General features: G+C 42.9%; 5 protein-coding genes across 5 annotated transcripts; all 5 read left to right on the forward strand.

Annotated features, from left to right (window-relative positions):
* The first annotated feature begins 11 nt into the window (after positions 1-11).
* Positions 12-2,426, forward strand: LOC117485537 (protocadherin alpha-C2-like). The gene has a single exon (XM_034134102.1). It carries the CDS (start codon positions 12-14, stop codon positions 2,424-2,426), a length of 2,415 nt encoding a protein of 804 aa, XP_033989993.1.
* Positions 2,427-4,693: 2,267 nt separating this feature from the next.
* LOC117485529 (protocadherin alpha-C2-like) lies at positions 4,694-7,290 on the forward strand. The gene has a single exon (XM_034134095.1). The coding sequence runs from the start codon at positions 4,870-4,872 to the stop codon at positions 7,288-7,290; it is 2,421 nt and encodes an 806-aa protein (XP_033989986.1). The 5' UTR covers positions 4,694-4,869.
* Positions 7,291-7,768: 478 nt separating this feature from the next.
* On the forward strand, positions 7,769-10,183 carry LOC117485458 (protocadherin alpha-C2-like). The gene has a single exon (XM_034134012.1). It carries the CDS (start codon positions 7,769-7,771, stop codon positions 10,181-10,183), a length of 2,415 nt encoding a protein of 804 aa, XP_033989903.1.
* A 453-nt stretch (positions 10,184-10,636) lies between these two features.
* LOC117485531 (protocadherin alpha-C2-like) lies at positions 10,637-13,069 on the forward strand. Its single transcript, XM_034134097.1, has one exon. It carries the CDS (start codon positions 10,661-10,663, stop codon positions 13,067-13,069), a length of 2,409 nt encoding a protein of 802 aa, XP_033989988.1. The 5' UTR covers positions 10,637-10,660.
* A 1,458-nt stretch (positions 13,070-14,527) lies between these two features.
* On the forward strand, positions 14,528-16,938 carry LOC117485459 (protocadherin alpha-C2-like). Its single transcript, XM_034134013.1, is given in 2 exon segments — positions 14,528-15,083; positions 15,086-16,938. Coding segments are annotated over 2 exon segments (2,409 nt in total).
* The last annotated feature ends 242 nt before the right edge of the window (positions 16,939-17,180 follow it).

A 17,180-nucleotide genomic window follows, 5' to 3' on the forward strand; every position in this document is an offset into this window, starting at 1 on the left:
AGCACACAACAATGGGTTCCTTTGTAACAATGCAGTCTTGCAGAAGGTACGTAGTGCTGGTTATTTTTCTTTCTTTCATTCGTAACATATCGACTTCAGTGACACATTATTCAATACCGGAGGAAATGAAAGAAGGATCAGTTGTAGCTAACATTGCTACCGATCTCAGCCTGGATGTAAATACACTGAATCAGAGGAAGATGCGTCTTGACATTATTGCAAATAAGAAATATCTGGATGTGAACAAAGAGACTGGAGAACTGTATATCGCTGAGAAGATAGACAGGGAAAATATTTGCCCTACAAAGTCTACAGCGTCTTGTTATCTCAAACTGGAAGTAATACTAGAAAACCCAGTTCGCATTTTTAATATAGAGGTAGAAATGTTGGATATGAACGACAACGCCCCTCAGTTTCGGAGAGACGCCATACATTTAGATATATCTGAAGCAACGCCAAAAGGAGAGCGATTCTCTCTCAGCAATGCAGTTGATCCTGATGTCGGAAGCAATTCAGTAAAAACCTACCATCTGAGTGAAAGTGAACATTTTAATATTGAAGTTCAGACTGGAAGAGATGGATCGAAATTTGCAGAATTAATCTTAACAAAGAGTTTAGACCGAGAGCAGCAGGCTGTGCATAATTTAATTCTCACAGCTGTAGACGGAGGCACACCTGCACGTTCTGGCACTGCAAGTGTTATCGTTCGTGTTTTAGACACAAATGACAACACTCCTACTTTTGACAAAACAAATTACAGCCTAAAAATCATGGAAAATTCTCCCATTGGAAGCCTGGTTGTTCATCTCAATGCAACAGACCTAGACCAGGGGTCCAATTCTGATATAACATACTCCTACAGTTTATATACATCAGAGAAAACGCAGGAAACATTTAATCTGAATCCTTCCTCTGGTGAAATTACTGTTAAAGGAATGTTAAATTATGAGGATTTCAGGATGTATGATATGGAAGTTATAGCAACAGATAAAGGAGTCAATAGTTTATCAGGACAATGCACTGTAAAAATTCTGGTTGAAGACATGAATGACAACCACCCAGAAATATCTATTAAATCCTTTCAGAGTCCAGTCAATGAAAACATAGAATTAGACACAGTGATAGCAGTGGTGAGTGTCAGTGATAAAGACTCAGGGGACAATGGAGTGGTTGATCTTCACATTCCAGACAACATGCCTTTCAAACTGAGGGAGTCCTCTGATAACTATTATGAATTAGTGGTGTCAGAGCCGTTAGACCGTGAGAGGGTCCCTGAATATGACATCACTTTCACTGTGACAGACAGAGGCTCTCCTCCTTTATCTGACAATGAAACAATGACCTTAGAGCTGCTGGATGTTAATGACAATGTGCCTCAGTTCCCTCAGTCATTTTATACTATACGTGTGGAGGAGAATAACGCTCCTGGAGCCCTGCTCAGTTCCCCAACTGCGTTTGACCCTGACCTCCATGAAAACCAGTATCTAGTGTATTTCATCCTAGAGAGGGAGATAGCCAACACCTCCATGTCCATGCTGTTCTCCATCAACCCAGAGAACGGGAATCTTTACGCACTTAAAACGTTTGACTATGAGATTGAGAAGGAGTTTCTCTTCCACATCGAGGCCAGAGACTCTGGCTCTCCTCCTCTCAGCAGTAACGTGACGGTGCACATCATCATTGTGGACCAGAACGACAACGCTCCGGTTATTGTCTCTCCGTGGCGCGCACACGGCTCGGTGGTGGAGGAAAAGATCCCCAGATCCACAGATAAAGGCTCTCTGGTTTCTAAAGTGATAGCCTTGGACACAGACTCGGTGCACAACTCCCGGATCACCTACCAGTTCCTGCAGGTGACTGACGCCACCTTGTTCAGTCTGGACCAATACAATGGAGAGATCCGGACCATGAGGATGTTCAGCTACAGAGACCCGCGCCACCAGAGACTGGTTGTCATTGCCAAGGACAACGGGGAGCCTGCCCTCTCTGCTACAGTCACCATCAAGCTGTCCACAGTGGAGACTGCCGTGAAGGCCTACTCTGACATGACCGAGGTGCCTCTAGAATATGACATCTTCTCAGACCTCAACCTGTACCTGGTCATCGGTCTGGGCTCCGTGTCATTTCTCCTGCTGATCACCATATTGGTCACCATCGTGATCAAGTGTCAGAAACCCAAGCCCAGCAAAGCGGCTCCTCCCTGCAGGAACAGTGTGATCAGTGAGGGGAACTCCACCATCGCAGACTCCACTCTGGTCTCCAACGACGCCTACTGGTACAGTATGCTTCTAGCAGAGACCAGGAAAGGAAAGATGGTGGTCAGGCAGCCTGTGCCAAAGGGCTCCAGATACATCGTGTCCAGTTTACCACGAGGCACTGGACTCACAGACACAAGTGGATCAGCAGCCTCCACCCTGCAGGTATGACCATATAGTTCTAACTTGTCTCGTACAATCTTGTGTTCGTCATAACGTAGCGTGCCATATAACATTGTAGAATCAAATCAAATCAAATCAAGGTTTATTTATAAAGCACATTTAGAAGCGATTTTTGGTCGGGCCAAAGTACTGTACATGTAATAACTACAATCACATAAAAACACATTTCTATAATCACAATAAAAGACAATAAATAAAACACAGGGAAAAGTCAGGACTCGTGCTCCGCTCTGACTAAAAGGCCAGGGAGAAGAAGTGTGTTTTTAGTGTAGATTTAAAAACCCCTAGGGTCTGGGCCGACCTCACATGGAGGGGCAGAGTGTTCCAGAGCCTCGGGCCAGCTGCTGCGAAGGCTCGGTGCCCTCGGGTTTTGAGCCTGGTCTTGGGCACTACCAGCAACAGCTGGTCAGCAGACCTTAAAGCTCTTGTTGGGGTGTAGCGCTGGAGGAGTTCAGCTATATAGGCCGGAGCCAGCCCATTTAGTGCTTTAAAAACAAATAAAAGGAGTTTAAAATCAATTCGGAACCGAACTGGAAGCCAGTGCAGTGAGGCCAGAATTGGGGTGATGTGGTCACGCTTTTTGTGGCCAGTGAGTAGACGTGCACCTGCGTTCTGGACTAGCTGCAGGCGTTTAATTGACGCCTGGTCCATTCCCACGTACAGAGCGTTGCAGTAGTCCAACCTTGAGGTAACAAAGGCATTAATAACCCTTTTCAGGTCCTCAAACGATAAAAACGACTTAGTCTTGGCCAATAGTCATATTTTAAAAAAGCAGGTTTTTACTACGCTGCTGACCTGCTTATCGAATTTAAAAGCGCTATTGAAGGTCACTCCAAGGTTCGTGACAGAGGGGAGGATATTATTTTTGAGGGAGCCCAGAATATCAACCTGGGAGGCTAGAGGTTGGGGTCCAAAAAAGATAACCTCAGTCTTGCTCTCATTGAGGTTGAGGACATTTTGGCTCAGCCAGGATTTGATCTCTGCTAAGCAGTCCATCAATAGCTGTAATGAGTTAACATTTGAATTGAGTGGCAGATAGATCTGTACATCGTCGGCGTAGCAGTAGAAGGTTTGAAATATAACGTTATCAAAACAAAGTTGACAAACAAATAACCAACATAATTATATTTAACAATATCTGCAGCAGTCTCTCATGTTGTGCTCACCTTTAAACTTTAATCTGTGCTTTTTAAGCATCCCCATTACATTATCCATCAATTTTCAAAGAGCTGTGTTTTACATTAGACAAAACGTAACCCACGGTCACCTTGAGAGAGAACCATTGGAAAAACGTTAAAGCGTCAAACAACCGGACAGCTCCGTGGTGCTGAAGTTCTCATTAAAAGACATCCTCGCTATTTTCCAGGTGACAATATCGCCCAAATTCAATTTCATCAATAGTGTTGGATTGACAACGTTATAAAGCATCTTTGTAAATCAGTGTACATGTGCTTTATAAAGACGGTCATGTGGGTGACAGTAGAACAATAATGAGAGTATCTTTAAGAGTCAAACACCCAGATGTCATTTGTTCAAAGCCCTTAAACATCTTAATCTCAATGTTTTTACTCTGATTCTTATCAGTCATTTCTCTGGGTTTTGCACATGGTTACTACTCATCCAACGAGGAATTAAAGATGAAATGATAATAATCCAGAAAAAAAGCGTACAGGTATCTCAGTTATAAGAATATACTTAAAAGACTAAACTCTAATGTTTGAGGATAACTCGTACTACACAACACTAGGTTGATTTAAAATGATCATTCAGCAAACCCTGCTAAGATGGTGTCTTTCTTGCACAAAGCGTTGCTGTTCCCCAGTCATGTATACTCTTGTGACATCACAGTCGCCATCCGTGCGCAATTATACTTTTCATTCAAGTGACACGAGAAAATGGCGAACGAACGGCTACTGACGCTGAATTAATTTAGATTTAAAGTATCAAGCTGAGCTCAACTGTACTCATGTCATGTATTTTTCTACTTATTTTGAACCAATATTAGGTGAGATTTCATTTCGCATTTTAGAAAAGTATAGGAGACATCGTTTTTAGTTTAATAATTATTTCGAGCATATCTATTTAAAAAAACATTTTAAATCCATAAAACACATTTAAAATGTATTTATTGCTTATTGTGCCTCATGTTAAGCACATAGCCGTTAAAAAAGCAAGAGGTGGCGCTGTTTCTCTAAAATAAATCATTACACAAGCGCCATGACAGTGAATCAGGGCAGATCGTGAAACAACCGGAGAGCTCATTGGTGCTGAACCTCCACTCCGAAAACGCAATTTTCCTTTTTCATACCGAAAGAAATCCCGGGATTACGTCTGCATGAACATGTTTGGGATAAAAGCCATGATTGCAAACTGCAATATCAACGGAAACGTACATTAAATCGCCAAACGTGCAGTGATACTGCACGCAACAATGGGGTCCTCTTTAAAAATGCAGTCTTGCAGAAGGTACGTGCTGCTCGTTATTTGTCTTTCCTTCGTTCGTAACATATCGACCTCAGAGACTCATTATTCAATACCAGAAGAAATGAAGGAAGGATCAGTTTTAGCTAACCTTGCTACAGATCTCAGCCTGGATGTTAAGACACTGAATCAGAGAAAGATGCGTCTTGACAGTATTGCAAATAAGAAATATCTGGATGTGAACAAAGAGACTGGAGAACTGTATATTGTAGAGAAAATTGACAGGGAAAACATTTGCCCAAGCAAGTCATCAGCGTCTTGTTACCTCCGATTGGAGGTAATACTTGAAAATCCACTACGAATCTTTAACATAGAAGTGGAAATTTTGGATATGAACGACAACGCCCCGCAATTTCGGAGAGAGGCCATACATTTAGATATATCTGAAGCAACGCCAAAAGGAGAGAGATTCTCTCTCAGCAATGCAGTTGATCCTGACGTTGGAAGCAATTCAGTAAAAACCTACCATCTGAGTGAAAGTGAACATTTTAATATTGAAGTTCAGACTGGAAGAGATGGATCGAAATCTGCAGAATTAATCTTAACAAAGAGTTTAGACCGAGAGCAGCAGGCTGTGCATAATTTAATTCTCACAGCTGTAGATGGAGGCACACCTGCACGTTCTGGCACTGCAAGTGTTATCGTTCATGTTTCCGACACGAATGACAACACTCCTACTTTTGAAAAAAACAATTATGGTATTAAAATCATGGAAAATTCTCCCATTGGGAGTCTTGTTGTTCATCTTAATGCAACAGACTTAGATGAGGGGTCCAATTCTGATATAACATACTCCTACAGTTTATATACTTCTGAGAAAACGCAGGAAACATTTAATCTGAATCCTTCCTCTGGTGAAATTACTGTTAAAGGAATGTTAAATTATGAGGATTTCAGGATGTATGATATGGAAGTTATAGCAACAGATAAAGGAGCTAATAGTTTATCAGGACAATGCACTGTACAAATTCTGGTTGAAGACATGAATGACAACCACCCAGAAATATCTATTAAATCCTTTCAGAGTCCAGTCAATGAAAACATAGAATTAGACACAGTGATAGCAGTGGTGAGTGTCAGTGATAAAGACTCAGGGGACAATGGAGTGGTTGATCTTCACATTCCAGATAACATGCCTTTCAAACTGAGGGAGTCCTCTGATAACTATTATGAATTAGTGGTGTCAGAGCCGTTAGACCGTGAGAGGGTCCCTGAATATGACATCACTTTCACTGTGACAGACAGAGGCTCTCCTCCTTTATCTGACAATGAAACAATGACCTTAGAGCTGCTGGATGTTAATGACAATGTGCCACAGTTCCCTCAGTCATTTTATACTATACGTGTGGAGGAGAATAACGCTCCTGGAGCCCTGCTCAGTTCCCCAACTGCGTTTGACCCTGACCTCCATGAAAACCAGTATCTAGTGTATTTCATCCTAGAGAGGGAGATAGCCAACACCTCCATGTCCATGCTGTTCTCCATCAACCCAGAGAACGGGAATCTTTACGCACTAAAAACTTTTGACTATGAGATTGAGAAGGAGTTTCTCTTCCACATCGAGGCCAGAGACTCTGGCTCTCCTCCTCTCAGCAGTAACGTGACGGTGCACATCATCATTGTGGACCAGAACGACAACGCTCCGGTTATTGTCTCTCCGTGGCGCGCACACGGCTCGGTGGTGGAGGAAAAGATCCCCAGATCCACCGATAAAGGCTCTCTGGTTTCTAAAGTGATAGCCTTGGACACAGACTCGGTGCACAACTCCCGGATCACCTACCAGTTCCTGCAGGTGACTGACGCCACCTTGTTCAGTCTGGACCAATACAACGGAGAGATCCGGACCATGAGGATGTTCAGCTACAGAGACCCGCGCCACCAGAGACTGGTTGTTGTTGCCAAGGACAACGGGCAGCCTGCCCTCTCTGCTACAGTCACCATCAAGCTGTCCACAGTGGAGACTGCCGTGAAGGCCTACTCTGACATGACCGAGGTGCCTCTAGAATATGACATCTTCTCAGACCTCAACCTGTACCTGGTCATCGGTCTGGGCTCGGTGTCATTTCTCCTGCTGATCACCATACTGGTCACCATCGTGATCAAGTGTCAGAAACCCAAGCCAAGCAAAGCGGCTCCTCCCTGCAGGAACAGTGTGATCAGTGAGAGGAACTCCACCATTGCAGACTCCACTCTGGTCTCCAACGACGCCTACTGGTACAGTATGCTTCTAGCAGAGACCAGGAAAGGAAAGATGGTGGTGAGACAGCCTGTGCCAAAGGGCTCCAGATACATCGTGTCCAGTTTACCACGAGGCACTGGACTCACAGACACTAGTGGATCAGCAGCCTCCACCCTGCAGGTGAGAGTCTAATTTACACATGTCATGTGTTTTTATTTGTATTTTGTATAAATAATAGATGACATTTAATTCCCCATCTTTTTATCAGATGAAAATCTTTATTTTTCCAATATGTACTTTAAACAATATCTGTTATAAAAACCTACTTTAAATCCATAAACGACCTTTAAAAACGTTTTATTTTTTATGCACCTAATGGTTAGCACAAATCCCTTAAAAAACAAAAGGTGGCGCTGTTTTACAAATAAAAACTGCTCATGAACGCCATGACAGTGAATAGCTGACATCGGGCCAGATCTTAAAAACAAGCGTAGTGCTCCGTGGTGCTGAACCTCGACTCCGAAATAGCGGTTTTCCTTGTTTTTCGCAAAAGAAAAATCGTGATTAACACTGCAGAATTATGCTTGGGATTCATGCCATTACAGACAAATTCAACATCACTGGAAACGTAGATTATATCGTCTGAAGTGCTGTGAACCAGCACACAACAATGGGTTCCTTTGTAACAATGCAGTCTTGCAGAAGGTACGTTGTGCTGGTTATTTTTCTTTCTTTCATTCGTAACATATCGACATCAGTGACACATTATTCAATACCGGAGGAAATGAAAGAAGGATCAGTTGTAGCTAACATTGCTACGGATCTCAGCCTGGATGTTAAGACACTGAATCAGAGGAAGATGCGTCTTGACATTGTTGCAAATAAGAAATATCTGGATGTGAACAAAGAGACTGGAGAACTGTATATTGTAGAGAAGATTGACAGAGAATACATGTGTCTTGCAAAGTCGTCTTGTTATCTCAAACTGGAGGTTATACTAGAAAATCCAGTCCGCATTTTTAATATAGAAGTAGAAATTCTGGATATGAACGACAACGCCCCGCAATTTCGGAGGGACACCATACATTTAGATATATCTGAAGCAACGCCGAAAGGAGAGCGATTCTCTCTCAGCAATGCAGTTGATCCTGATGTCGGAAGCAATTCAGTAAAAACATACCATCTGAGCGAAAGTGAACATTTTAATATTGAAGTTCAGACTGGAAGAGATGGGTCAAAATTTGCGGAATTAATCTTAACAAATAGTTTAGACCGGGAGCGGCAGGCTGTGCATAATTTAATTCTCACAGCTGTAGACGGAGGCACACCCGCACGTTCTGGCACTGCAAGTGTTATCGTTCGTGTTTTAGACACAAATGACAACACTCCTACTTTTGACAAAATAAATTACAGTATTAAAATCATGGAAAATTCTCCGATTGGAAGCCTGGTTGTTCATCTCAATGCAACAGACTTAGATGAGGGGTCAAATTCTGATATAACATACTCCTACAGTTTATATACATCAGAGAAAACGCAGGAAACATTTAATCTGAATCCTTCCTCTGGTGAAATTACTGTTAAAGGAATGTTAAATTATGAGGATTTCAGGATGTATGATATGGAGGTTATAGCAACAGATAAAGGAGCTAATAGTTTATCTGGACAATGCACTGTAAACATTCTGGTTGAAGACATGAATGACAACCACCCAGAAATATCTATTAAATCCTTTCAGAGTCCAGTCAAAGAAAACATAGAATTAGACACAGTGATAGCAGTGGTGAGTGTCAGTGATAAAGACTCAGGGGACAATGGAGTGGTTGATCTTCACATTCCAGACAACATGCCTTTCAAACTGAGGGAGTCCTCTGATAACTATTATGAATTAGTGGTGTCAGAGCCGTTAGACCGTGAGAGGGTCCCTGAATATGACATCACTTTCACTGTGACAGACAGAGGCTCTCCTGCTTTATCTGACAATGAAACAATGACCTTAGAGCTGCTGGATGTTAATGACAATGTGCCACAGTTCCCTCAGTCATTTTATACTATACGTGTGGAGGAGAATAACGCTCCTGGAGCCCTGCTCAGTTCCCCAACTGCGTTTGACCCTGACCTCCATGAAAACCAGTATCTAGTGTATTTCATCCTAGAGAGGGAGATAGCCAACACCTCCATGTCCATGCTGTTCTCCATCAACCCAGAGAACGGGAATCTTTACGCACTAAAAACTTTTGACTATGAGATTGAGAAGGAGTTTCTCTTCCACATCGAGGCCAGAGACTCTGGCTCTCCTCCTCTCAGCAGTAACGTGACGGTGCACATCATCATTGTGGACCAGAACGACAACGCTCCGGTTATTGTCTCTCCGTGGCGCGCACACGGCTCGGTGGTGGAGGAAAAGATCCCCAGATCCACCGATAAAGGCTCTCTGGTTTCTAAAGTGATAGCCTTGGACACAGACTCGGTGCACAACTCCCGGATCACCTACCAGTTCCTGCAGGTGACTGACGCCACCTTGTTCAGTCTGGACCAATACAATGGAGAGATCCGGACCATGAGGATGTTCAGCTACAGAGACCCGCGCCACCAGAGACTGGTTGTTGTTGCCAAGGACAACGGGCAGCCTGCCCTCTCTGCTACAGTCACCATCAAGCTGTCCACAGTGGAGACTGCCGTGAAGGCCTACTCTGACATGACCGAGGTGCCTCTAGAATATGACATCTTCTCAGACCTCAACCTGTACCTGGTCATCGGTCTGGGCTCCGTGTCATTTCTCCTGCTGATCACCATACTGGTCACCATCGTGATCAAGTGTCAGAAACCCAAGCCAAGCAAAGCGGCTCCTCCCTGCAGGAACAGTGTGATCAGTGAGAGGAACTCCACCATCGCAGACTCCACTCTGGTCTCCAACGATGCCTACTGGTACAGTATGCTTCTAGCAGAGACCAGGAAAGGAAAGATGGTGGTCAGGCAGCCTGTGCCAAAGGGCTCCAGATACATCGTGTCCAGTTTACCACGAGGCACTGGACTCACAGACACTAGTGGATCAGCAGCCTCCACCCTGCAGGTGAGAGTCTAATTTACACGTCATGTGTTTTTATTTGTATTTTGTATACATAATAGATAACATTTAACTACTTATCTATTTTGAGATGAAAAATCTTTATTTTTAAAACATTTACTTTAAACAATATCTGTTAGAAAAACCTGTTTTAAATCCACATACGACATTTAAAAAACGAATAATTTTTGTATGCAGCTAATGGTTAGCACAAATCCCTTAAAAAACAAAAGGTGGCGCTGCTTTACAAATAAAAACTGCTCATGAACGTCATGACAGTGAATAGCTGACATCAGGGCAGATCGTGAAACAAGCGGAGTGCTCCGTGGTGCTGAACCTCCACTCGGAAATAGCGGTTTTCCTTGTTTTTCGCAAAAGAAAAATCGTGATTACCACTGCAGAATTATGTTTGGGATTAATGCCATTACAGACAAATTCAACATCACTGGAAACGTAGATTACATCGTCTGAGGTGCTGTGAACTAGCACACAGCAATGGGGTCATTTGTAAAAATGCAGTCTTGCAGAAGGTACGTGGTGCTCGTTATTTTTCTTTCTTTCGTTCGTAACATATCGACTTCAGTGACACATTATTCAATACCCGAGGAAATGAAAGAAGGATCAGTTGTAGCTAACCTTGCTACGGATCTCAGCCTGGATGTTAAGACACTGAATCAGCGGAAGATGCGTCTTGATATTATTGCAAATAAGAAATATCTGGATGTGAACAAAGAGACTGGAGAACTGTATATTGTTGAGAAGATTGACAGGGAAAATATTTGTCCCGCAAAGTCTTCTTGTTATCTCAGACTGGAGGTAATACTTGATAATCCAGTCCGCATTTTTAATATAGAAGTAGACATTTTGGATATGAACGACAACGCCCCGCAATTTCGGAGAGACGTCATACATTTAGATATATCTGAAGCAACGCCAAAAGGAGAGAGATTCTCTCTTAGCAATGCAGTTGATCCTGATGTCGGAAGCAATTCAGTGAAAACCTACCATCTGAGCGAAAGTGAACATTTTAATATTGAAGTTCAGGATGGCAGAGAGGGGTCAAAATTTGCCGATTTAATCTTAACAAAGAGTTTAGACCGAGAGCAGCAGGCTGTGCATAATTTAATTCTCACAGCTGTAGATGGAGGCACACCTGCACGTTCTGGCACTGCAAGTGTTATCGTTCGTGTTTTAGACACAAATGACAACACTCCTACTTTTGACAAAATAAATTACAATATTAAAATCATGGAAAACTCTCCCATTGGAAGTCTTGTTGTTCATCTCAATGCAACAGACCTAGATGAGGGTTCAAATTCTGATATAACATACTCCTACAGTTTATATACATCAGAGAAAACGCAGGAAACATTTAATCTGAATCCTTCCACTGGTGAAATTACTGTTAAAGGAATGTTAAATTATGAGGATTTCGGGATTTATGATATGGAGGTTATAGCAACAGATAAAGGAGCCAATAGTTTATCAGGACAATGCACTGTACACATTCTGGTTGAAGACATGAATGACAACCACCCAGAAATATCTATTAAATCCTTTCAGAGTCCAGTCAATGAAAACATAGAATTAGACACAGTGATAGCAGTGGTGAGTGTCAGTGATAAAGACTCAGGGGACAATGGAGTGGTTGATCTTCACATTCCAGATAACATGCCTTTCAAACTGAGGGAGTCCTCTGATAACTATTATGAATTAGTGGTGTCAGAGCCGTTAGACCGTGAGAGGGTCCCTGAATATGACATCACTTTCACTGTGACAGACAGAGGCTCTCCTCCTTTATCTGACAATGAAACTATGACGTTAGAGCTGCTGGATGTTAATGACAATGTGCCACAGTTCCCTCAGTCATTTTATACTATACGTGTGGAGGAGAATAACGCTCCTGGAGCCCTGCTCAGTTCCCCAACTGCGTTTGACCCTGACCTCCATGAAAACCAGTATCTAGTTTATTTCATCCTAGAGAGGGAGATAGCCAACACCTCCATGTCCATGCTCTTCTCCATCAACCCAGAGAACGGGAATCTTTACGCACTAAAAACTTTTGACTATGAAATCGAGAAGGAGTTTCTCTTCCACATCGAGGCCAGAGACTCTGGCTCTCCTCCTCTCAGCAGTAACGTGACGGTGCACATCATCATTGTGGACCAGAACGACAACGCTCCGGTTATTGTCTCTCCGTGGCGCGCACAGGGCTCGGTGGTGGAGGAAAAGATCCCCAGATCCACCGATAAAGGCTCTCTGGTTTCTAAAGTGATAGCCTTGGACACAGACTCGGTGCACAACTCCCGGATCACCTACCAGTTTCTGCAGGTGACTGACGCCACCTTGTTCAGTCTGGACCAATACAATGGAGAGATCCGGACCATGAGGATGTTCAGCTACAGAGACCCACGCCACCAGAGACTGGTTGTTGTTGCCAAGGACAACGGGCAGCCTGCCCTCTCTGCTACAGTCACCATCAAACTGTCCACAGTGGAGACTGCCGTGAAGGCCTACTCTGACATGACCGAGGTGCCTCTAGAATATGACATCTTCTCAGACCTCAACCTGTACCTGGTCATCGGTCTGGGCTCGGTGTCATTTCTCCTGCTGATCACCATATTGGTCACCATCGTGATCAAGTGTCAGAAACCCAAGCCCAGCAAAGCGGCTCCTCCCTGCAGGAACAGTGTGATCAGTGAGAGGAACTCCACCATCGCAGACTCCACTCTGGTCTCCAACGACGCCTACTGGTACAGTATGCTTCTAGCAGAGACCAGGAAAGGAAAGATGGTGGTCAGACAGCCTGTGCCAAAGGGCTCCAGATACATCGTGTCCAGTTTACCACGAGGCACTGGACTCACAGACACTAGTGGATCAGCAGCCTCCACCCTGCAGGTATGACCATAGTTCTAACTTGTCTCGTATAATCTTGTGTTCGTCATAACGTAGCGTGCCATATAACATTGTAGAAGGTTTGAAATATAACGTTATCAAAACAAAGTTTACAAACAAAAAAACAACATAATTATATTTAACAATATCTGCTGCAGTCTCTCATGTTGAGCTCACCTTTAAACCTTGATCCGTGCTTTTTAAGCATCCCCATTACATCATCCATCAAATTTCAAAGAGCTGTGTTTTTCATTAGACAAAACGTAACCCACGGTCACATTGAGAAGGAACCATTGGAAAAACGGTACAGTGTCAAATAACCGGACAGCTCCGTGGCGCTGAAACTCTCATTAAAGGCAACCTCGCTGCTTCACGTGTCAAAAATATCCCCCAAATTCAATTTCATCAATAGTTTTGGTTTGACAACGTTATAGCAACTTTTTAAATCAGTGTACATGTGCTTTATAAAGACGGTCGTGTGGATGACAGCAAAACAATAATGAGAATATCTTTAAGAGTCAAACACCCAGATGTCATTTGTTCAAAGCCCTTAAACATCTTCAATCTCAATGTTTTTACTCTGATTCTTAGCATTCATTACTCAGGGTTTTCAACATGGTTACTACTCATCCAGCAGAGCAATTAAAGATGAAATGATAATAATCCAGAAAAAAAGCGTACAGGTATCTCAGTTATAAGAATATACTTAAAAGACTAAACTCTAATGTTTGAGGATAACTCGTACTACACAACACTAGGTTGATTTAAAATGATCATTCAACAAACCCTGCTAAAATGGTGTCTTTCTTGCACAAAGCGTCGCTGTTCCCCAGTCATGTATACTCTTGTGACATCACTGTCACCATCCGTGCGCAATTATACTTTTCATTCAAGTGATACGAGAAAATGGCGAACGAACGGCTACTGACGCTGAATGAATTTTGATTGTAAGGATCAAGCTGAGCTCAAATGTACTCATGTCATGTATTTTTCTACTTATTTTGAACCAATATTAGGTGAGATTTGATTCAGCATTTTAGAAAAGTATAGGAGACATCGTTATTAGTTTAACAATTATTTCAAGCATATCTGTTTAAAAAAACATTTTAAATCCATACAACACATTTTAAATGTATTTAGAGCTTATTGTGCCTCATGTTAAGCATATAGCCGTTAAAAAAGCAAAAGGTGGCGCTGTTTCTCTAAAAAAAATCAGGACATAAACGCCATGACACTGAATCGCTGTCATCAGGGCAGATCGTGAAACAACCGGAGAGCTGTGGTGCTGAACCTCCACTCCGAAAACGCGATTTCCCTTTTTCATACCGAAACAAATCTTTGGATTACCTCTACATGAACATGTTTGAGATGAAAGCCATGATTGCAAACTGCAATATCAACGGAAAGGGACATTAAATCGCTAAAAGTGCAGTGACGTTGCACGCAACAATGGGGTCCTTTTTAAAAATGCAGTCTTGCAGAAGGTACGTGCTGCTTGCTGTTTTTCTTTCTTTCGCTGGTAACATATCGACCTCAGAGACTCATTATTCAATACCAGAAGAAATGAAAGAAGGATCAGTTGTAGCTAACCTTGCTACAGATCTCAGCCTGGATGTTAAGACACTGAATCAGCGGAAGATGCGTCTTGACATTATTGCAAATAAGAAATATCTGGATGTGAACAAAGAGACTGGAGAACTGTACATTGTAGAGAAGATTGACAGGGAAACTATTTGCAATACAAAATCATCAGCGTCTTGTTACCTCCGATTGGAGGTAATCCTTGAAAACCCAGTACGAATTTTTAATATAGAAGTGGAAATCTTGGATATGAACGACAACGCCCCGCAATTTCGGAGAGATACCATACATTTAGACATTTCTGAAGCAACGCCAAAAGCGGAGAGATTCTCTCTCAGCAATGCAGTTGATTCTGATGTTGGAAGCAATTCAGTAAAATCATACCATCTGAGTGAAAGTGAACATTTTAATATTGAAGTTCAGACTGGAAGAGATGGGTCAAATCTGCAGAATTAATCTTAACAAAGAGTTTAGACAGAGAGCAGCAGGCTGTGCATAATTTAATTCTCACAGCTGTAGATGGAGGCACACCTGCACGTTCTGGCACTGCAAGTGTTATCGTTCGTGTTTTAGACACAAATGACAACACTCCTACTTTTGACAAACTTAACTACAATATTAAAATAATGGAAAATTCTCCCATTGGAAGTCTTGTTGTTCATCTTAATGCAACAGACTTGGATGAGGGGTCAAATTCTGATATAACATACTCCTACAGTTTATATACTTCTGAGAAAACGCAGGAAACATTTAATCTGAATCCTTCCTCTGGTGAAATTACTGTTAAAGGAATGTTAAATTATGAGGATTTCAGGATGTATGATATGGAGGTTATAGCAACAGATAAAGGAGCCAATAGTTTATCAGGACAATGCACTGTAAAAATTCTGGTTGAAGACATGAATGACAACCACCCAGAAATATCTATTAAATCCTTTCAGAGTCCAGTCAATGAAAACATAGAATTAGACACAGTGATAGCAGTGGTGAGTGTCAGTGATAAAGACTCAGGGGACAATGGAGTGGTTGATCTTCACATTCCAGATAACATGCCTTTCAAACTGAGGGAGTCCTCTGATAACTATTATGAATTAGTGGTGTCAGAGCCGTTAGACCGTGAGAGGGTCCCTGAATATGACATCACTTTCACTGTGACAGACAGAGGCTCTCCTGCTTTATCTGACAATGAAACAATGACCTTAGAGCTGCTGGATGTTAATGACAATGTGCCACAGTTCCCTCAGTCATTTTATACTATACGTGTAGAGGAGAATAACGCTCCTGGAGCCCTGCTCAGTTCCCCAACTGCGTTTGACCCTGACCTCCATGAAAACCAGTATCTAGTTTATTTCATCCTAGAGAGGGAGATAGCCAACACCTCCATGTCCATGCTGTTCTCCATCAACCCAGAGAACGGGAATCTTTACGCACTCAAAACTTTTGACTATGAGATTGAGAAGGAGTTTCTCTTCCACATCGAGGCCAGAGACTCTGGCTCTCCTCCTCTCAGCAGTAACGTGACGGTGCACATCATCATTGTGGACCAGAACGACAACGCTCCGGTTATTGTCTCTCCGTGGCGCGCACACGGCTCGGTGGTGGAGGAAAAGATCCCCAGATCCACCGATAAAGGCTCTCTGGTTTCTAAAGTGATAGCCTTGGACACAGACTCAGTGCACAACTCCCGGATCACCTACCAGTTCCTGCAGGTGACTGACGCCACCTTGTTCAGTCTGGACCAATACAACGGAGAGATCCGGACCATGAGGATGTTCAGCTACAGAGACCCGCGCCACCAGAGACTGGTTGTTGTTGCCAAGGACAACGGGCAGCCTGCCCTCTCTGCTACAGTCACCATCAAGCTGTCCACAGTGGAGACTGCCGTGAAGGCCTACTCTGACATGACCGAGGTGCCTCTAGAATATGACATCTTCTCAGACCTCAACCTGTACCTGGTCATCGGTCTGGGCTCCGTGTCATTTCTCCTGCTGATCACCATATTGGTCACCATCGTGATCAAGTGTCAGAAACCCAAGCCAAGCAAAGCGGCTCCTCCCTGCAGGAACAGTGTGATCAGTGAGGGGAACTCCACCATCGCAGACTCCACTCTGGTCTCCAACGACGCTTACTGGTACAGTATGCTTCTAGCAGAGACCAGGAAAGGAAAGATGGTGGTCAGACAGCCTGTGCCAAAGGGCTCCAGATACATCGTGTCCAGTTTACCACGAGGCACTGGACTCACAGACACTAGTGGATCAGCAGCCTCCACTCTGCAGGTATGGAAACACCTCAATTAAACATGCATATTCTCAGAGATTTTCAATCAAAAAAGCTATACAAAGTATGGTCCTTTTGCAAACTACATTATATATGTGTATTGCCCACAGCTCTCTCTTAAAAATTAAATTATGTTATTGTTTAATAGGTGTGTATAAAAACATGTCTACCTTCGTTGGTACAAGGTTACTTGCAGATATAATTGAAATGTTCATACAAGTATTTGCTTCTTGTAACATTAGATAGAGTATATCATTGGATA

The sequence above is a fragment of the Trematomus bernacchii genome, unplaced genomic scaffold (genome assembly GCF_902827165.1).
Source record: "Trematomus bernacchii unplaced genomic scaffold, fTreBer1.1, whole genome shotgun sequence".
Lineage (NCBI taxonomy): Eukaryota > Metazoa > Chordata > Actinopteri > Perciformes > Nototheniidae > Trematomus > Trematomus bernacchii.

Coding starts and splice junctions, on each gene's coding strand:
- LOC117485537 (XM_034134102.1), top strand. CDS start 12: ATGGGTTCCTTTGTAACAATGCAGTCTTGCAGAAGGTACGTAGTGCTG.
- LOC117485529 (XM_034134095.1), top strand. CDS start 4,870: ATGGGGTCCTCTTTAAAAATGCAGTCTTGCAGAAGGTACGTGCTGCTC.
- LOC117485458 (XM_034134012.1), top strand. CDS start 7,769: ATGGGTTCCTTTGTAACAATGCAGTCTTGCAGAAGGTACGTTGTGCTG.
- LOC117485531 (XM_034134097.1), top strand. CDS start 10,661: ATGGGGTCATTTGTAAAAATGCAGTCTTGCAGAAGGTACGTGGTGCTC.